General features: G+C 35.4%; 1 protein-coding gene across 1 annotated transcript; it reads left to right on the top strand.

The window, feature by feature from the left end:
* The first annotated feature begins 13,595 nt into the window (after positions 1–13,595).
* Positions 13,596–20,618, top strand: LOC132035701 (mannose-6-phosphate isomerase 1-like). Its single transcript, XM_059425894.1, has 5 exons — positions 13,596–14,279; positions 15,941–16,108; positions 16,717–16,929; positions 18,240–18,506; positions 20,145–20,618. Exons 1-5 carry the CDS (start codon positions 13,962–13,964, stop codon positions 20,451–20,453), a joined length of 1,275 nt encoding a protein of 424 aa, XP_059281877.1. The 5' UTR covers positions 13,596–13,961; the 3' UTR covers positions 20,454–20,618.
* Positions 20,619–20,725: the final 107 nt, after the last annotated feature.

Raw genomic sequence — 20,725 nt, 5'->3', positions numbered from 1 at the left:
GAATTTAAATTAAAAGAATTATGAATATTCATTTGGACCCAGCCTGTTCTGATAACTCTAGCTCTAGTTGTAAGAAGCTCGGTTGAACTCGACTCATTTGGGCTCAGCTCGATCCTAAGCTTATGTAGAGGTAATAACTACACATCAGGAGGGCGACAGTTACAAGAGATATATTTTTAAGTTTTATAATTGTGTACACACAAGAAAAATTTGTCATTTTGTTTGAGATAATTTAAATTTAAAAAAAATATATAGTCAAGCCTCTTTATAATGACATTACTTGTTCAGATATTTTGTGGTTGTTATATGATCGAGGTAATTTTATAAAAAGTGGTACCACAATAGTAACGAGCATTTTAGATTTGTAGTTTTAAGTAGAATACTATTATAGAAAGGAAAATTTTAATATGAAAAAATGATTCCAAGAAAAATTCAATTATAATAGTAACATTTATCAATATAGAAATTTTTGTTACAATTATCTAATAAATAAATTTTACTAATTTTATTGTTGTTAAAAGTACAAATACTTAATTTTCTCAACAAGGTATTTGGTTTTTTGACCAAAAAAAAAAAACAAAAAGAATTTCATTATTTTTTGCTCAAAAGCTGTTACACCTCAAAAAATTTTCCGTTAACGCACAGTGAATAGGCTAACGAAGAGCACGAAGTATATGGTATTTCAATAAGTAAGGAATGACATTTGATGACCCTAATTAAGATTTCAAAGACGTTCGAGCTAAGAGAAGAAAGTTGCCAAGAGAAGGCAAGGCATACGATAAGTATCGGAAGAGATTTACGAGTAACAAGTTAATGATGATTTAATGATGCTTTGGAAAAGAGTTATAACGTCCCTTAGATTGTTAATGAGGTGATAAACAAGTGTCAAGAAGGTTCCATAAGGATCGGAGATCAAACGAGTCAACGAGAATGAGTTCGGAAGAACTGGGCGTTATACGGCCCAACATACTGGCCGTATAAATTATACTGGCCGTATGTTTGGCCGTATAATCAACCAGTTTAGCATACCTCACTGGACCAAATCTACGGCCAGACATACGGTCAGTATAATTTATACGGACCGTATGTTGGTTCAAAGTAATCGGGAACTACCGAATTGTGTATTATTAAAGGGACCAAGTTCATTTCATTTTATTTCCTCTTCACACCCCTTCTCTCTAGAACTCTCTAGAACACTTCTCCCACAAGAATTCAAGGGATATTAGTGAACAACTTCATCAAACCAAGTGAATCAAGTGTAAGAAACTCATTAAAGTTCATCCAAGACAAGTAATCCAAGTGGAGGTGGAACTAGGGTTTTGTTCAAGTGAAGTGTTTCCACCTAAGGGTCACTCCTACACCATTTAAGGTAATTTTTATGGTATTTATATGTTATTTAAGGTATTGAAAAGTTGAAACACTTGGATTGTACAAGGATATAGAAAATGGGTCATGAATGTGGGAATAGTGTCATTTTTGAGTAATAGCTTGGATTGAGTCATGATTCTTGATGTGTTGTGATTATGTTTATGTTATAAATGATGTTAAGAACGTGGGATAGACACTGTATATGAATGGATGTAATCGTGTGCTATGACCATGGATATGGATGATTGAAAGTGAATTGAGAAGTAAGGATAATGTAGGTGAATAAAGACTATTGTTATGATGTTGCAAATGTTATTATTGATGTTTGGGAGTTGGTATATGATATGGAGGAAGTCCTATAAATAAAGGAGATGCTATTCAATTTTCTCTAGCTTTAGTCATGTATGCTAAGCTATCGATTTTCTAATGTTAGTATAACTTTAATGAAGGTAGAAACGTGAGCATTGAAGGAGAACGCGCAAGTGATAAAATAGTTGAACGGAAAGGTATGTAAGGCTAACCCTTCTTTCATAAGACATGGTTCTTTGGCCAAATATCTATTCTTCTATGAGCCTATGATGTCCTCCAAATGATCCTATCTTTAAAAGCTACTAAGCTCATGATTCTCGATATGTTACGATTGTACTAAATTCCTCCTATGATGAGTGATCCTCTAGGGATAGATGTGATGAACGACGATAGTAATGATGCTAAAGATGCCTATGAGCTTTTATGTATATGTGCCTATGTATGGCTATTATGAAACCCCGGGCTTATATGGCCGGGTAGAATATATATATATATATTGCGCGCGCGCACCACCGGTTTGGTACGGATAACCCCGAGCCTGGTAGGGCCGGGTATGTATGACCCTGAGCCTTGGTAGGGCCAGGTATGTGAAAAACCGAACCTTCATGGTCGGGTATGCTATGTATATGTAATGTATATGATATGAATATGAATATGTAAATGAATACGAGCATGAATGGAAATATGACTACGAATACGAAAATGGATACGAAATGTAAATGAGTACGGATACGAATATGGATACGGATATGGATGTATATACACAATCACGCATTAGAAATGGGAATTCCCTATGAAAAGCAAGTAAGTGTTTACGACGATGATACTACTATCTTCCATCCTATGCTATTTCTTATGTTGTCTATTATGCTTTCATAATGATGTTGATCACGCTTTACATACTCAGTACATTCTTTGTACTGACGTCCTTTTGTTTGTGGACGCTGTGTCATGCCCGCAGGTGGTCAGGGAGACAGACTTGATCCATAACTTTATTACTCAGGGACTACATAGCGGAGCTCCATTTCATTCGGAGCCACAGCTTTTGGAATTTATTCTTTTGTGTACATATTTATGGGCATGGCGGGGTCTTGTCCCGCCTATATAATGTGACATACTCTCCTTAGAGGCTCGTAGACATGTGTATATGGTTAGATACGTTTAGCTTTGTCGGCCTATATTTTGGATATCATTTTGTTAGCCTCGTCGGCTTATGTACATTGTTGTGGGCGTAGTTGTTGATGATGATATAAATGTATTGTTGCCCAATGGAAATAGTATGAATGAGGATAAAAGCATGATTTAGCTATATGGCTCACCTAGATGTAAATGTGAAAGTACGTTAAGAGGTGCCCGGGTGGGTTAGCACCGGGTGCCCGTCGCGGCCCTCCGGTTGGGTCGTGACAAAAGTGGTATCAGAGTAATTCTGTTCTAGGGTATGTCTATGAGCCATGTCCAGTAGAGTCTTGGTTATGGGTGTGTTGCGCGCCACACTTATAAACAAGAGGCTGCGGGCATTTTAGGAATGAATGACCTTCTTTCTTCATAAGATCGTGCGATAGAGCTATGATATAAGAACTTCCTTCTCCTTAACCGTGTGTTATGTATTTCAGAGATGCCTATTAAGAGAATGGCTACGGCAGCCCAAAAGGGCAAAACAGTGGCAGAAAAGTGGACTGAAAGAGCACCGCCAACGGTTGTAGAGGAAAGTGAGTCCCAGAATGCGGCTCAATCTCAGTCCTCCCATTCAATGCCTATTTCGAGGAGCGTGAGGGAGCCTCGGCCTGTACTCTCCGGCACCTCCGGTTCCTCCACCGGATGCTTTTCGTTAAGATGTAAAAGAGGCCATTCATTTGCTTACTCAATTGGTTCGCCGTACCCTCCGGCAAAGTACAAGGCAAGATGATAGTCGTTAGTGCTAGGGCCCGTGATTTTATTAGCTTGAACCCTTCGAAATTCTTTGGATCAAAGTCGGATGAGGACCCTCAGAATTTTATTGATGGTATGTTGAGGACACTTCGGTTGATACATGCTTGCCTTTGACACCGAATCGGTGGAGTTAGCATCCCATAGATTGAGGGATGTTGCGGTTCATTAGTACACGGTTTGGATGGCTTCACGGGGAGCCAATGTGCCTCCCCCGATATGGCAAGAATTTGTAGATGCCTTTCTCCGACATTATTTGCCTCTAGACGTTTGGCGAACTAGAGCCGATAAGTTCTTGAATTTGAGGCAAGGAAGCATGAGTGCTGCAGTATAGTCTCTGCTTCAATTCTTTCGCTAGATATGCTTCGGCCATGGTAGCGGATATGGGTGATCGAGTGCACCGATTTGTGAAAGGCCTAGGGCCACATTTGATGGATAGGTGTATCGCGTCCCTTCAGGACAACATGGATATTTCACGCATTCAGGCCCATGCCCAGAATTTAGAATAAAGTCTACAACAACAAAGAAGCGAGCGTGAGCATGATAGAGGGTATAACAAAAGGGCTAGATCTTCGGGTTCGACGAGTGAGTATAGAGGTGGGCACAGACAGCAGTTTTCGAGGCATTCAGGCCATTCTATGACTAGTGCTCCTCCACGGTTTTCGAGCCGGAAGATTTGATAGATCTACTCATTACGGGGCCGAGTCGAGCTTTTCGGGATCTCGGTTCGGGGTGATTCGGGTCGAGCGAGACCCGCCGTACCACGATGTTCCTAGTGTGGGAAGTTACTGGCTGGGTCGGTGCCGATTGGGTTCGGAAGGTTTCTTATTCATGTGGTCGACCAAGCCATATTATGCGTGATTGCCCTCGGTTGGTAGCGGTGGGACCCGGCCTTCGAGTTGGTGGCCGGATCTTCGTCACCGCCCTATGCGGGCCGAGTTTCGCGTGCGCGATGAGGGCCATGGTAGAGGAAGAGGGGAGTCCCCGGTTCTAGCGGTCCTCGGCACCGTATTTATGCTTTGGTGGACGCCAAAGATCTTGAGTCTTCTCACGATGTTGTCACGGTATATTATCGATATTTTCTCATGATGTATATGCTTTGATAGATCCGGGCTCCACATTGTCATATGTTACTCCGTATATTGTGGGTCGGTTTAGAGTCAAACTAGAGTCGATCAAACCTTTTGAGGTGTCTACACTCGTTGGTGAATCGGTAATAGCCAGCCGAGTGTATAGAAATTGTGTAGTTGTAATTTGTGACCATCATACTATGGCTAACTTACATGAGTTAAAAATGGTGGATTTTGATGTTATTATGGGCATGGATTGGTTGGCTTCTTGCTATGCCAATGTTGATTGTAGAATGAAAATGGTTCGTTTCCAATTTTTAGGAGAACCAGTTTTAGAATGGAAAGGAAATACTACGTCACCAAAAGGTAGGTTTATTTCCTATCTCAAGACAAGGAAAATGATCACAAAGGGTTGCATTTATTATCTAGTTCGGGTTCAAGATGTAGAAGCTGAACCGCTGACTCTTCGATCGGTTCCGTAGTGAATGAGTTTCGGATGTATTCCGGAAGAGCTTCCGTGCCTCCTCTCGAGCGGGAGATTGATTTTGCTATTGATGTGTTGCCAGACACCAAGCCTATATCTATTCCCCTTTATAGAATGGCTCCCGCAGAATTGAAAGAGTTGAAGGAGCAATTGAAAGACTTGCTTGAGAAAGGCTTCATTAGGCCTAGTTCATCCTCATGGGGAGCACCCGTATTCTTTGTCCGAAAGAAGACGGCTCTCGAGAACGCTGCATTGATTATCAACAATCGAATAAGGTGACGATTAAGAACAAATATCCTCTTCCGAGGATTGATGACTTATTTGATCAATTACAAGGTGCCAAATGGTTTTCGAAGATAGATTTGAGGTCCGGGTATCATCAAGTGAGAGTTAGGAGAAAGATATCCCTAAGACAGCCTTCAGAACAAGATATGGCCATTTCGAGTTCTGGGTAATGTCATTTGGGCTAACTAATGTACCGGCAGTATTTATGGATTTGATAAACGATGTGTTCAGGCCCTTCCTAGATTTATTTGTGATTGTATTTATCGATGATATCTTGGTGTATTCTAGATCCGAGACAGAACATGCGGATCATTTGCGTACCGTCCTTAGAGTTCTTCAAACTCGAGAGTTGTTTGCAAAATTTTCTAAGTGTGAGTTTTGGTTGAACTCAGTGACATTTTTGGGGCACATTGTTTCAGCCGATGGTATTCGGGTAGATAGCCCAAAGATTGAGGCCGTGAAGACTTGGCTAAGGCCCACAACTCCTACGGAGGTTCATAGCTTTCTGGGCTTAACAGGGTATTACAGGAGATTTGTTGAAAGTTTTTCTTCTATTTCTGCGCCACTAACAAAGTTGACCCAGAAATCAGCTAAGTTTCAATGGACAGATGCTTGTGAACGTAGTTTCCAAGAGCTAAAAGATAGATTGACTTCGGCCAGACTCCCCGACACTTTCGGAGGATTGAAAGGTTATGTTGTATATTGCGATGCTTCGGACATTGGGCTAGGGCATGTGTGTTGATGCAACATGGTAAGGTGATTGCGTATGCTTCAAGGCAATTACAAAACATGAGAAAAATTATCCAACCCATGACCTTGAATTGGCTACGGTAATTCATGCATTAAAGATGTGGAGACATTACTTGTATGGTGTTCATGTGGATATTTACACGCATCATGGAAGCCTTCGGCATATCTTCAAGCAAAAAGAGTTGAATTTGCGGCAACGACGATGGTTGGAATTGCTAAAAGATTATGATGTCGACATCCTATATCACCCCGGAAAGGCAAATATTGTGGCTGATGCTCTTAGCCGTTCTATTATGCTTTCATAATGATGTTGATCATGCTTTACATACTCAGTACATTCTTCGTACTGACGTCCTTTTGTTTGTGGAGAGGCGTGTTATGCCGCACAGTGGCCGGGAGACGAGACTTGATCCATAGCTTTATTACTCGGGGACTACATAGCGGAGCTCCATTTCATTCGGGAGTCAATGACTTTTGGTATTTATTCTTTTGTGTACATATTTATGGGCATGGCGGGGTCCTGTCCCGCCTATATGATGTGACATACTCTCCTTAGAGGCTCGTAGACATGTGTATATGATTAGATACGTTTGGCCTTGTTGGCCTATATTTTGGATATCATTTTGTTAGCCTCGTCGGCTTATGTACATTGTTGTGGGTATAGTTGTTGATGATGATATAAATGTATTGTTGCCCAATGGAAATAGTATGAATGAGGATAAAAGCATGATTTAGCTATATGGCTCGCCTAGATGTAAATGTGAAAGTACGTTAAGAGGTGCCCGGGTGGATTAGCACCGGGTGCCCGTCGCGGCCCTCCGGTTGGGTCGTGACAAAAGCAAACGCGGTAAGTTCAAAAAGTGCAAGGAGTTCCATATCAAAAAGTGTTATTTCTCCGTGGACAACATATCGGCTATTGTCGTTCGTAAAAGGAAAAATGCAAGGAACTACGTATAAAATAGGAGGAAATTGGAACTCCTAATTTCTTACTAGTCCAGCTACTTTGTTTCATCAATGTAGTGGAGATTAATCTTAGGTACCGTAATACTCCTAATTCATTTGTACAGAGGAAGCTTTTTTTTTTTTTTCCCCCTTTCACTTTCGTTTATTTCTTGCCTTTTTATCTCACACTTTACATTCAATTAGCCAAAATAAAAGACACAGTCGTTTAGCTATCTAAAACAGATAACGATTGTTTATCACCGATCATCACCATATGAAAAGATGGCAACATTAATCTCCGATGGGAAAAGATACCAATATCAATTATTTGAGAATCTCATTGGGAAAAAACTAAAATTGAAATGATGAGAGAGAGTTCATACAACTTTTAATTTAAAATGAAATTTGGAGAGAAGGGTAGCAATGTCATTAAATTAATATAAATGACTGCAATTTATCTTATTAACCTCATTTGGGCCATTGTGGCTAAAGTTAGTAGGCGTTTGGCCATCCCATGATTTGAAACCAGCGTTTGGACATACGTTTGGAACCATAGTTTTAAACCCCAAATCATCCAAAAATGCATGATTTGGGGTTTGAAACCATGGTTTCAACTTTTTAAATATAAAATTTAACCCATAAGCTTATATTTTGTAAAAAAAAAAAACCATAAGTCGATAGATATTTTTAACAATTACCCCCATCAATCATTTACCAATTTCATTAACTTCCACCAAATTTTATTTATGTCTACTAACCTTTTGATTTTGTAAAAAAAGACCTATAGATTAATTTTATTTATTGAACTAAAATTTGATCAATTGATGTTATATTTTTAGAAAGGTCTTCTAGTATTAATTTTGAGCCGGTTGTTATGCATTAGCGTATTAATTTTGTTATGAACTATGACTTGCTCATTTGGTAAGATTGTATAAGAATTGAAAATGTTTTGATAGTTTTCACAACTTATGGGGTTTTTATGTTTATAATAGAAAATACTTCTTAAAATATCCAAAATGCATATCTAAATATGATTTCAAATTATAGTTTTAAATTATATTTTAAACCATATCCAAACGGGGCCTAGTGCGGTAGAAATAACTTTTGTTATACTTCATTCTTGAAATAAGCATTTTTTATACCAACATAAATTTCAGTAGTTTGTGCAGAACAATAGCTGATATTAATTGCCCACTATCTTGCAGTCAACACAATTAAAGAGATGGCGAAGGACATGGGTGGTCCCAGCTGGTGGCGTGCTGAAGTGATATCGTCCTTCAATATGTGAGTGATGTCAAATTTAAAATTTTATATTTATGAGTTCTGAATTTTAAAATAATATTATTTATTAAATTCATAATAAATATTTTACTCATATTAAGTGAGTTTCTTAATATGAATAGAATAGGAGAATTTATTGAATTCATAATAAATATTTTACTTAATAATTTCTTAAGATAAATATAAAATAATAAATCAATATTATTAAACTCTGCTGCCTGTGTGATGTTAACACACGAATAGCCTGTTTGACCAAGCTTATTTTTTTCAAAAATACTTATTTTTTCAATAAGTGCTTATTTAAAAAAAAATAAGGTGTTTGGTGTTTTTTTTGGGAAAAAAAATAAGTCTTTTAGGAGTAAGCGAAACATTTTTTTGGAAAAGCTAAAAAAACAACTTTTGGCCAAAAGCAATTTTTTAAAAAATCTTTTGAAAAAAACTGCGTAAGACTTTTTAAAAGTTTGGTCAAAACTAATTCTTTATTTCAAAAGTCTTTTAAATTAATTGATCAAACACAAATTATTAGCTAAAAATATTTTTTTTAAAAGTACTTTTTAAAATAAACTGTTTTTGAAAACTTGATCAAACAGAATAAACACAAAAATTTAATGCTAAGCAGGGAAATCCGTGACCAGAGAATATGGAATTACTGTTAATAGCTTTCCCACTAGATAGTTGGGAACAGACGGCTATATATTGTCATTTTTCTCCCTTTTTCTTTGCTACAATAACCCACGTATCTTTGCTGATGTGTCATTTTCTCATTCGTTATTTCCCATATCATTACGTGTAAACTCTGCGAGGGCTTTTTTTTTTTTTGTCATCCGGTACGGCATTGGAGCGCTCCGCGTAGGTTTATTCGGGAGAAGCGGCCCCCCTCGGGGGGAGGTAGGTTCGGGGGGTTATTTTTTTTTTCTATTAAAAAAATTATATTATATATATAAGATTAAAATTATTTTATATATATATAATAAATATTGAACCGTCTGATTTCTTCATGTATTTACTTATTCATATTTTTAAACCCCTAAATAAAAATTTTGGTTCTGTCATTGCAGTCCCTGCCCATAATTTTTCTATATCAAAAGCTCAAATCCAAAATTTCTTAACCACCCACACTGTATTCTTTAGTGGTCCATGACGCCTTCTAGTCTTGACTGAATGAGTGTATTCGAGGGATTTCGTAGGTACAAATTTCAATAACGTAAAATGTTTAATACTAAGTCGTACCTCAAGATAAGATATTTAAATGTTGAAAAAAAGATAAGATATTTAAATAATTTTTTTAATAAATTAGAAAAACTGGGTATGTCAATTTTAGAAGTTTACGCCAGATTGCCAACTACTGGCACTTTTTTTTTTTTTTTGGCCAGTTCTTTGACCTCACGCTTATGTTCTCCAATTTCAAGATCTAGATATGTTCTAGGTTAATGTAGGACATTGGACGCGTGACACGTTAGAATTTGTTTTTTTTCTATGCCCACAACATAAACGTGAGCACTGCTAAGATTTAAAAACAGCATCATTGTTAAAAAAAACCAAAAGATACAAGTAAAAAACTACAGTGACTAGAAAATTATTACGATTCAAATTTGTATATTGAGATCAGAACAGTAGATCTTTAATAATATATATCACGAAAAAAATAAAAGTAAAAAAGAAGAATAGATGCTTGAAGTCAGATATTCTTTTTACATAAATACGTAAAGGTCCAAAATTCTGCCCCAAACGTTTATTGTTGGTCTGTGGAACCAAAAAAGAAAAGAAAGGCTGCATGTGATGATGACCACATGATCAACTGAGGACAAACACTACCGATTGAGATCATGACGGCGTGCGTGACTCTTCAGCAATTGCATGTTTCTATGTTCTTCATGGTGCCCCTAATTTAAAGTCATCAATTTCCTTTTCGGGATAATAGAACTTTTGATCTCTTGGTAGCCGTTTGGCCATGCGATTTGATTTCATATCGCGATTTTAAATTAGCGTTTGTTTATGTAATTTGCACAAAATTTCACCATCAACTTCATATCATGATTTCAAATCCCAAATTCTCCAAAAAGGTGTGATTTGGGATTCCAAATCATGATTTTAAATTTTTTTAAATATAAAGGCACTCATAAGTTTATATTTTATAAAAAAAAAAATTCATAAGTTGGTAGATATTTTTACCAACCATTTATGTCAACTATTAAAAGATTTGCAAGTTGGTAGTATATTAAGAAATTGTTCATGCCATGGGGGATGTTCATATTAAAGAATAGTTACATTAATTTATAACTCATGTTCAAATTTTCCTTTTTATTGAACTAAAACTAAAGTTCGATCAATTGATGTTGTAATTTTTAGAAACGCCTTCTAGTACCGTATTAATTTTGTTATGAACTATGATTGGCTCATTTAGTAAGACTGTATAAGATTAGGAAAATTTTGATAGTTTTCACAACTTATGGTGTTTTTATGTCTATGATAAAAAAAATATAAGTTAAGAAATCTGAATTACATGTCCAAACAAAACTTCAACTTTAAATCATTATGATTTCAAATCATGTCCAAACGGCTCCTTAATTATGGCCGAATTCTGATTTTGATCGTTTTGATACACTATTCGACACATTTAATCTTTAGTTAATTAAAATGTGTGAAACAAAATATGTTATATTCAAATTATTTTTAAAGGTACATTATCCTCAAATATGGAATAACACTACCATTTTAACATAACAGGATAATTAAATGGTTGGATGATTAATACTTTATGAAAAATGTGACTATTCATAAGTAAAAGTGATTAAAAGTGCACATTCTAAGTATGTAAAGGCTAAATGTACTTAACCGGATATTGTAAGGACTAAATTCAAAATTTATCAATAACTAAAGCTCAAAAGTATAGAAACTTTCAGTATATGTGCACCTAATTTGCCTTTACTATGGAAATCTAATTTTATATGATTATTCTTAAGTTGACAAAATCTCATCTAATAGTACGTATTGATTATTTTCATGTTGACAAATTCTATTTTTGTAATTAATTAAATTTAGGTTGGCATCTTGACGGGAAATATTTTCCCTTGTATAGATTTGAAACCGCTGCGTTGCGTGATAGATAACCATAACACCAAAAAATTCTTAAATCCATCGTCACTAATTCAGCTCTCCCTCCTTAAAACAGTTTGCTTCAAATATAAGCCCCTCCCTCACTCTTTTCTTGAATTGTAAAACACCAACATTCATGTGAAGCTACTATTTTCCTTTTCTTCTTCATAGTCTTTCTTTCCTTCCTCTCTAACATAAACTTATTGCAAAAAGTATTTTTGTAAAAACGTAAAATAAGACTCTTTACATAAACCTTGTCTGTACTTGTGCACCAAAACTGACCTTCACTATGCAAAGTCTAATTTTGTACGGGGAAATTTCATAAATATACAATTGAGTCACTTACATTGCAAAAAAATAGCCCAAAACTTACATTGCAAAGCTCTAACCCAAAACTCCGCTCTCTCTCCACTGCTTCCTTCTTTTTCGTTTTTTATTTCTTTTTAAATTTTTAAATTTTTTTTTTGTTGGAGTTCGCCACTGCCTCCTTTTTTATTTTTTTTAATTATTTTAATAGAGTATTATAATTCATATACCCATATACACTCATATACAACATTATAATCCATATACTCATATACAATATTATGCACTCATATACAATATTATACAAATTATAATCCATATACCCATATATATTCATATACATCTATATACAAATATTATACACCCATATACATTCATATACAATATTATACACCCATATACAATATTATAACTCATGTATTCATATACACTCATATACAATATTATACAATATAATACACCCATATATACACTCATATACAATATTATACAGTATAATACACCCATATACAATATTATAACCCATATATCCATATACACCCATATACAATATTATACACCCATATACACTCATATACACCCATATATAGTCATTGCGGAGTTAGTTCTCCGGCGTATACACCCATATACACCGACATACAATACTATACACTCATATACACCCATATACGTCATCGGAGTTCCGTTCTCGCGAACTCCAACACCACCACCAGAACCAACTGTTCAAACATCAAAGATCCGGCGTGACAGAGGGAGAGGGGAAATAAATAAAAAATTAAAAAAATTAAAAAAAAAATTAAAGATCCGGCGTGACAGAGGGAGATGGGAAATTAAAAAAAAAAACTAAAAAACAATTTTTTTTTAAAAAACTAATAAAAAAATTAAAATTAAAATTAAAAAAAAAGAAAAGAAAAGGAGGCAATGGCAAACTCCAAAAAAAAAAAAAAAAAAAAATTTTTTTTTTTTTTTTTTAAAAAGGAGGCAGTGGAACTCCCAAAAAAAATAATAATAATAATAAAAAAAACGAAAAAAAGGAGGCAGTGGAGAGAGAGGGGGAGAAAGAGGGGAATGGGTCATTTTTTGAAAAGTAATTTTGTTTAAAGCGAAGATGATACGTAGGCGAAAGAAAACTCAAATGGGCTAAAATTTAAATTTGGTAGCATTGGTACCCCAATTGGTACTGAGTGTAATTATCTCATTTTGTATTACTCTCCGTGTCAATTATACATGACGTTCCTTCTTTGTTAATCAAAATCTTAAAGAATGTCATATTTTATATTTAATAGAGTAGTAATGTAATTTTAAGGCTCCGTTTGGCCATGAAATTTTTTCACTTTTTCTAGGAAAAAGTTTTCACTTTATTTGGAAATTAATGTTTAGCCATGAAAATTTCAAAAATTTGAAAAACACCAAAAAACTTGTTTTCACTTTTAATACATTCAAATAACCAAATATTCTTTACAAAAACTATAACCAAACACAACTCCATCTTTAATTCCAACTTCAAAATACCAAATAAAGTGAAAAATATTTGGTTTTCATGGCCAAACGCCTACTTGGAATACCTTTATAATTTTAATGAGATGATTTATAACATATAGATATTTATAACTTATTTTATATCATAATTTTTTTAAGTTCGACAAAATCTGATCTTCTAGTACGTATTGATTATTTCCATGTTCACAAAATCTAATTGTGTAGTACTATTAATTAAATTTAGGTTGACATTTGATGGAGGAAATATTTTCCCTTATATAGATTTGAAACCGCTGCTTTGCGTGATGACTACAAGTCTATAACGCCAAAAAGTCTTAAAATCCATCGTCACTAATTCCTCTTTCCCTCCTTAAAACAGTTTGCTTCAAATACAAGTCCCTCCCTCACTGTTTTCTTGAATTGGACAACCAACATTCATGTGAAGCTACTATTTTCCTTTTCTTCTTACATATAGTCTTTCCTTTCTCTCTTAACATAAACAACAACAACAATATACTCATCCCAGGTCTGATCAGGGTAGGGTGTTCACAGATCTTACCCCTACCTTTTGTGGGATAGAGAGAGCTGTTACCCTCTGCTCAAAACAGAGTTTCTCTCTAACATAAAACAGAGTTTTTTTTTTTTTTCTTGACTTAATCTGTTCTATGGGGCTGGTGAGGTTGGCAGGTTGTGTGAAGAATTATGATTGGGGTCAACCAGGGAAGGAATCACGTGTGGCGCGACTGTATGCTTGTAATAGTGGTGACTACCATGTTGATCAGGACAAGGCTTATGCAGAATTTTGGATGGGGACTCATGATTCTGGGCCTTCATATGTTGTAGATGGAGTAGCTGAGAATGGATTGACTAATGGTGGGGAGAGAAAGAAGTTGATGTTGAAGGAGTGGATTGAAAAGAATCCCAGAGTTCTTGGAGATAAGGTGGTTAAGAAGTGGGGTAACAACCTTCCTTTTCTCTTCAAGGTTTGTTTTTAAAATTCCTATTTTTTTAAATTGTACTCCATCCGTTTCAATTTTTTTTGGCTCGATTTGGAGTACGAGGGTCAAACTAGTTACTACTAATATTTAGCGTGAATTCTGACATAGAATCTTTAATTTTTTGAAATAAAATATATATATATTGAGATACTACACAAAAACAATAAGTGTTATAAGTCACAATAGTTAATAATTCAAAATATTTAGAAGGTATTTGAAAAATTTTATGATCAAAGAAAAATACTTTGACTGTTCAATAGTAACAAAGACAAACAAATTGAAACATAAGGAAGTAGTAAATTTGCTCTATTGGGAGTTTGGAATGTCTGCAATTTGCTTTGTGTGGCTGATTTCGAAAGAAACCTGCAATTTTAATCAGTTTCTTCTCGGATCATCGCAAGTTTTGATTTTTATTGCCTCTCTGGTATTGTTATACTCATGCATAAATAACTATTGTTTCCTTCCCAAAAGAATGACAGATACAGGGCCAAATTATATAATATTTTGTTTCAATTTGAACATAGATTTCCTTTTTTTTTTTTGGTATTAAAAAGATGATATTTGAACACCTAGGCAGTACTTAGGGGTGTCAAAAAAAATGAAAAACCAACCGAACCGATTGAACCAAACCATACCGAACCGATTTATAGGGCTTTTTCAATAAAACCGCGGATTTTTATTTAAGCTTATAACCGTCCCGAACAATTAGAGTGGTATTTTTAATTTATAAAAAATTCGAAAAAATCCCGAACCGAACCGAATAGCTTTACATGTAGAAATGTATTTTATATATTACCTCTACGAATAGCCTCTACAAATAGTTTTGTGGAGGTCTCTGGAGTTCCATATAAGTTACTTTGGCATGGACATAAATTACAATATACTCACCATAGCATTGATTCTTAAATACTTGTTAGTTGGTTATATTCTGATCTTCTATTTAGTACAAATTAAATTATCTGCGATGAATTTACTCATTCTATTTGGCTAGAAGGTACCTATAGCTAATTAGCCATTCCCCTTGTTGTTTCAAAGCAAGTATATAAAGGCCTCTCAGTTATTCATTTAATTATTGTATTAACAGATATGGCTAGGCTGTATTCTTAGGTGATATTTTAAAAGTAAAATAACCGAAAATTAACCGAACCGTATTGATACCGAAGAGAAACCGACATGATTGGGATGGTTTTAGAAAATCTAATTTTAGTTACACATTGTGAAATAACCAAAAAATTGGGATGGTATAATTTTTTAAAAATGCGTCGAACCGTCCCGTTGACACCCCTAGCAGTACTAAATTAGAAGTATTGCAGTTCATAATTTTTTTTGTAAAAAAGGGCTGATTCCACGGGTTGACCCGTCGCCTATAGTTAATAATTTCTTATGATTAAAAATATTTTAGAATCATATGAGAAAAAAGTTTACTCCCCAGATAGTAATGGTGTCATAAAAAATGGATAGCAGAAATACCTGAGTACCCCAAATGTTCCATCTGGTATTTTACACTTCCTCTTCTCATAAAATATCAGATAAGGAGACAATTCATTTTATTTTAATTTTTCTTGATACATTTTGAGTGAGCTAAAGCACTTTATCCTTGGCTGTCAGTATGGTTTGATAAACTTCTAAAATGTTTGGAGTTTTAGGTACTATCTGTTGCAAAAGCGTTGTCCATACAGGCCCATCCAGACAAGGATTTGGCCACTCGATTGCATAGTGAGCTCCCCGATGTTTATAAGGATGACAATCACAAACCGGAGATGGCATTGGCGTTGACAGAATTTGAGGCCTTATGTGGATTTATAAGTCTTGAGGTACTCAATATTTATGTGGTTTCTTAGGTCTAGTTAAATTTATTGAATTATGTCAGGCTTCGTAATCCAGGACATTTGAGGTGCTCATAAATATACAATCCGCGTAAAATAGAGTTAAACAACTTGTTTTATTAGATTAATGTAATAATTGGGTTGCATTCTAGAGGTTGAGGTGCTTTAGAGTGTGGTAGATAAAAAGCCCTCCTGGCTGCTGCCATGTACATGGTCCTGGCTGATTTAAAAGAAAAGGGAGTTAATGGAATTTTTTAACTAAAATTTTGTTTTGGTTTATAATATTTGCAGTTTTTTCTCTTTCGAACAATAAATAACTGGAACTTATTGTGTTTCCTCCCACAACCGGAAGGCAAAAAAATTTTAATAGGAAAGAAAATGAAGATATAAGCTCCCAAGTAGCATCTTCAACCCCCCCTCCTTCCTTGAACGGGTGAAACGAAGGTCTTCTTACTGCTTGTTCTGGTTAGACAATGTGCTTCGAACTGGCAGAGTTATATTCGCTTCCGGTTTTTCTATCCATATTTTGTTAGACTGAAGCCTAAAGAAGCTTAAAGATGACTTGATTTTAAAAAGTACTTATGGAACTTTTATAGGAGCTTAAGTTGATTGTTCAAACGGTGCCCGAGATTGTCGAAGTGATCGGTAGTGCACACGCAGAGGAAGTATTGGACTTGAATGAGGATGGTGGGAAGGAGAATGGTAAATTAGTGCTACAATCAGTAGTTACTGAGCTGATGTCAGCAAGCAAGGATGTGGTTGCTGAAGCGATAGCCAAGCTGATTGGTCGTCTACACATTAAAGATCAGGTAAAATCAAAGTAGTCCCTGATAAGATAGAAGTTAAAATGTGTTTAGTTTTATGTAAGCACAAGTTGTAAATCTCCTTTTACTTCTGCATGTTGGCATTTATTCATGTGGAGTAATTCTTTGTGGTTTTGGAAAACTATGCTCTTCATTGTCTTAGTAAATATTGATTTTCATCTTACAACTAGATCTCTTTTCCTACCCATCTCCAAAACACACAGACTTACCTGCATAAGGAGTTTGATTCTGGAAGAAGTGAGGTTTGAGGGTATCATTAAAATTCCTTTATCTAACAGGTCTATTTCCATCTAAGAAGATTTTGTAGTTCATCCGCCCACGTTGTTTTAGTGCCTGCTTTCTCTAAAAAGGACACTTATGTGTTCAATTGATGCTTTGAGGAAATTGAATGCCAAATTTAAATATCGATTCAGCAACATGTACATCGCAGATTGTGAATTTTCAAGAACCTAAATGAAGGATAGAATAAATTCCTATTGAATGAATGGGGATTAAACACCAGAAAAATAAAAAGGAAAAGATAAACAGGAGTGGACAAAAAAAAAGGTTGAGACTTCCACTGTGGTGAAGACTAAAGTTCGTTCCTTTTATCCTTTTGAAGAAACAAGATCAAGGAAAGAAAGGAGTGGATGTAGCAAAAGAGACAGATCAAAATAATACTATAAAAAAGAGATAGTGAGAAACAAGAGAAAAACTTTTTGAGGAGTTGAGTTAGAATTACTACTATGAATTGACCTTTATGAGCTGGCTTTAGCTACGTTTCAATATTTGAAATGTTCTTTTTACCAATATTGTGATTGATTTGGATTTTGGACGGATGGGCTACTGGTGGTGGTATAAATATTTTATTTCTTTGAAGATGTGAATTATGGATTTTAATACCACATATGATCTATTTTTGCCCTGTTTAGTCCCCCCTTCCCCCAAAAGAAAAAAAAATGAAAAGAAGAAAATGAGAATCACTCCTTCACTTCCACATTAGCTGTAAATTGGGCTAGCTGAAATTTGAATATGGGCCAACCAATAACCTACATCAAGTTGTATTTCTTATTCAACTTGGCACTGAGGAGATAATCTGTTTGGTTTGATTGCCATCTTAGTTGCATATTATATTATTCCAACTTGATGATTTAGTTAGTCCTTTTGATTTCTTCTTTATACATATGAAATGAAACGTCTAGAAACCTATGTCGCATTCAGGAATGTGAAATGTGATGGGGGCTGAACTGCATTTAAACCGATCTTGGTCATTGACATTTATTTATTAGTATAATATTTTAACCTTCATGTTGTAGGCAAGGGAGCTGACAGAGAAAGAACAAGTGGTACTGAGACTTGAGAAGCAGTATCCAGCTGATGTTGGTGTCTTGGCTGCATTCTTGTTAAATTATGTGAAACTCAATCCTGGTGAAGCTTTATATTTAGGGGCAAACGAACCTCATGCTTATATATATGGTGATTGTGTTGAATGCATGGCAACATCAGACAACGTGGTACGTGCTGGCTTAACTCCAAAGCACCGGGATGTTAAAACTCTATGCTCAATGCTCACTTACAAACAGGTACTGTCACAGGCACTACTAGAGTCATTCTTAAATAGGAAAAATCGTCAAATTTGTCCCTGTACTATTTTAAATTGAGCAATTTTTCCTCCGTTAGACTTTTGGTCTAATATTAGCCCTGCCTTCAGGAAAAAGTTTGACACCTAATGTGGCTCCAACCCGAGGGTAATTCTAACAAATAGTCAAGAAGTTCAACGTAAAGTTGGACATTTTTCTCGAAGAATTTGGGCATGTGGAGTAAACCTTTTTCACGCCTGGATCTCCATTAATGGAAAGGGAAAATATGAAAGGATTTGTGAATGACAAGGGTATTAATGGACCAAAAGTGAAACGAAGGGCAAACTTGAACAATTTCGGATGGTACAAAGGCAAACGTGAACCTTTTCCCTTATTCAAAATTGAAGTTCATGATTGGATTGGAATTTGAATATAGCAGCAACCATTGTTATGTGCTTCAAAACATTGGAGGTTGAAATAGGCTAGGAAAGAGTTGTATTATTCTGACATCAAGTCTGGCAGCTTGGTGCACAAAGCATCCCGCATTAGTAGGGTCCGGGGAAGGGCCACATCCCAAGGGGCGTGAGCCTAACCTAATGCAATCATTAGTGATTGCTTCCACGGCTCGAAGCCATGACCTATAGTTCACACTAGGGGCGGCAAATGGGTGGATTTGGTTTGGTTGAAAATGATTTGAGTAAAAACGGGTTAGGTTTCAAACCGCTCATATTTCATGTAGGTAAATATGGGTTGGGTGATAAATGGGTGGGGTTGGTTATGAGTTAGCCCATAATATACAAGTGTAATGTTTATAAATTTTTTTTCTTTTGTCAAGTTAAAATAATTTTTTCATATATTCATAATTGATATTATGAAATAGAAATTTCAGGGGTGTGGTGGGGGTAAGAATTTTTTTTTCATTTTTTATAAAAGTAAAATATATGAAATTGAAATTGGGGGGGAGGGAAATTTTTTCCATTTTTTATAAAAGTAAAATATATGAAATTGAAATTTGAGGTGGGATGGCGGGGAGGGTGGTGTGGGAGGTAAGAAAGAAATTTGGGCAATTTGTAGGATTGCCCTTCGCTGGGGTGGTCTTTAATTTTTTTCCCCTCAAATTGGTGGTCTTTAATTTTTGCCCTCTGTCTTTGCAAATAACAAAATTCTGCCTAAGATAGAATTTGCAGAGGCAGAGGGCAAAAATTAAAGACCACCAAATTGAGGGGCAAAAATTAAAGACCACCAATTTGTAGGGTAAAAATTAAAGACCACCCCAAATGAAGGCCAATCCGTGCAAAAAAAATGAAGAAATTTCTCATTTTCGAAAGGATTTGTTATTGGGTCTAGTGTGTTCTTATATGAATACCCATATTTTTGTGAGTTAAAGAGATATTTGAAGCCGATATTTACCTACCTAAAATATAAGAGACCCAACTCACTAAAATGTGGGTTAAATTGGCTAATTTTCTAAATATGGGCTCAAATTGCCACTTCTAGGTCACACAAAGACAACTTCTTTCGATTCTGACATCATGTAATTGACTAAAATTGCTTAGGATATTTAGGATTATGATTGTTATAGTGCAATTACATGACATTGGGTCTCTGTTTATGTATGAATTATATCAGTTCTTGTTGCAGGGTTTTCCTGAAATTCTGCAGGGTGCTGCAGTAAATCCTCACATTATGAGGTACATTCCTCCTTTTGATGAATTCGAAGTCGATCGCTGTATTCTTCCCGAAGAATCAACTGCTGAATTTCCCACTATTCCTGGTCCATCCATTTTTATGGTTGTGGAGGGAAAGGGAACAGTGACCACATCATTGAACGAGATTATTCGCGAAGGTGATGTGTTTTTTGCACCTGCAAACACCAGCATTACTGTTTCAACATCTTCTGGTTTGCATTTATATAGAACAGGAGTAAACAGCAGTTTTTTCAACGAGTGAGAGTTGTGCACATATGCTAGTGCGTAAAATAGTTCATTAATTTCATCTATACTAAAGTTGGCTGATCCAACCTTGTAATATTAGTCTGGGCATGTACATGCTACTTCTGTAAATCAGGTATGTAAGATTAATATGAATATTGGTATATTTGCCTCATTTTACCTATTCAGTGATTCACAGTCAAAGATCAATCCTCCAGAGAAAAAGAACAAAAGAGAGCACGATCGTCGAGTATCTAAAGTAGTTGTTAAATGGAACAGGTGTGTATGTGG

Source organism: Lycium ferocissimum, chromosome 2, assembly GCF_029784015.1.
Source record: "Lycium ferocissimum isolate CSIRO_LF1 chromosome 2, AGI_CSIRO_Lferr_CH_V1, whole genome shotgun sequence".
In the NCBI taxonomy this organism is placed as follows: Eukaryota; Viridiplantae; Streptophyta; class Magnoliopsida; order Solanales; family Solanaceae; genus Lycium; species Lycium ferocissimum.
The sequence above is the reverse complement of the archived record's forward strand: the minus strand, read 5'-3'. Positions and strand labels throughout refer to the sequence as shown.

What these genes read in the sequence shown, in the direction of transcription:
- LOC132035701 (XM_059425894.1), top strand. Translation starts at nt 13,962, where the DNA reads ATGGGGCTGGTGAGGTTGGCAGGTTGTGTGAAGAATTATGATTGGGGT. An exon ending in ACCTTCCTTTTCTCTTCAAG is followed by an intron (nt 14,280 to 15,940) that starts GTTTGTTTTTAA and finishes TTGGAGTTTTAG; the next exon opens with GTACTATCTGTTGCAAAAGC. An exon ending in CAATGCTCACTTACAAACAG is followed by an intron (nt 18,507 to 20,144) that starts GTACTGTCACAG and finishes TTCTTGTTGCAG; the next exon opens with GGTTTTCCTGAAATTCTGCA.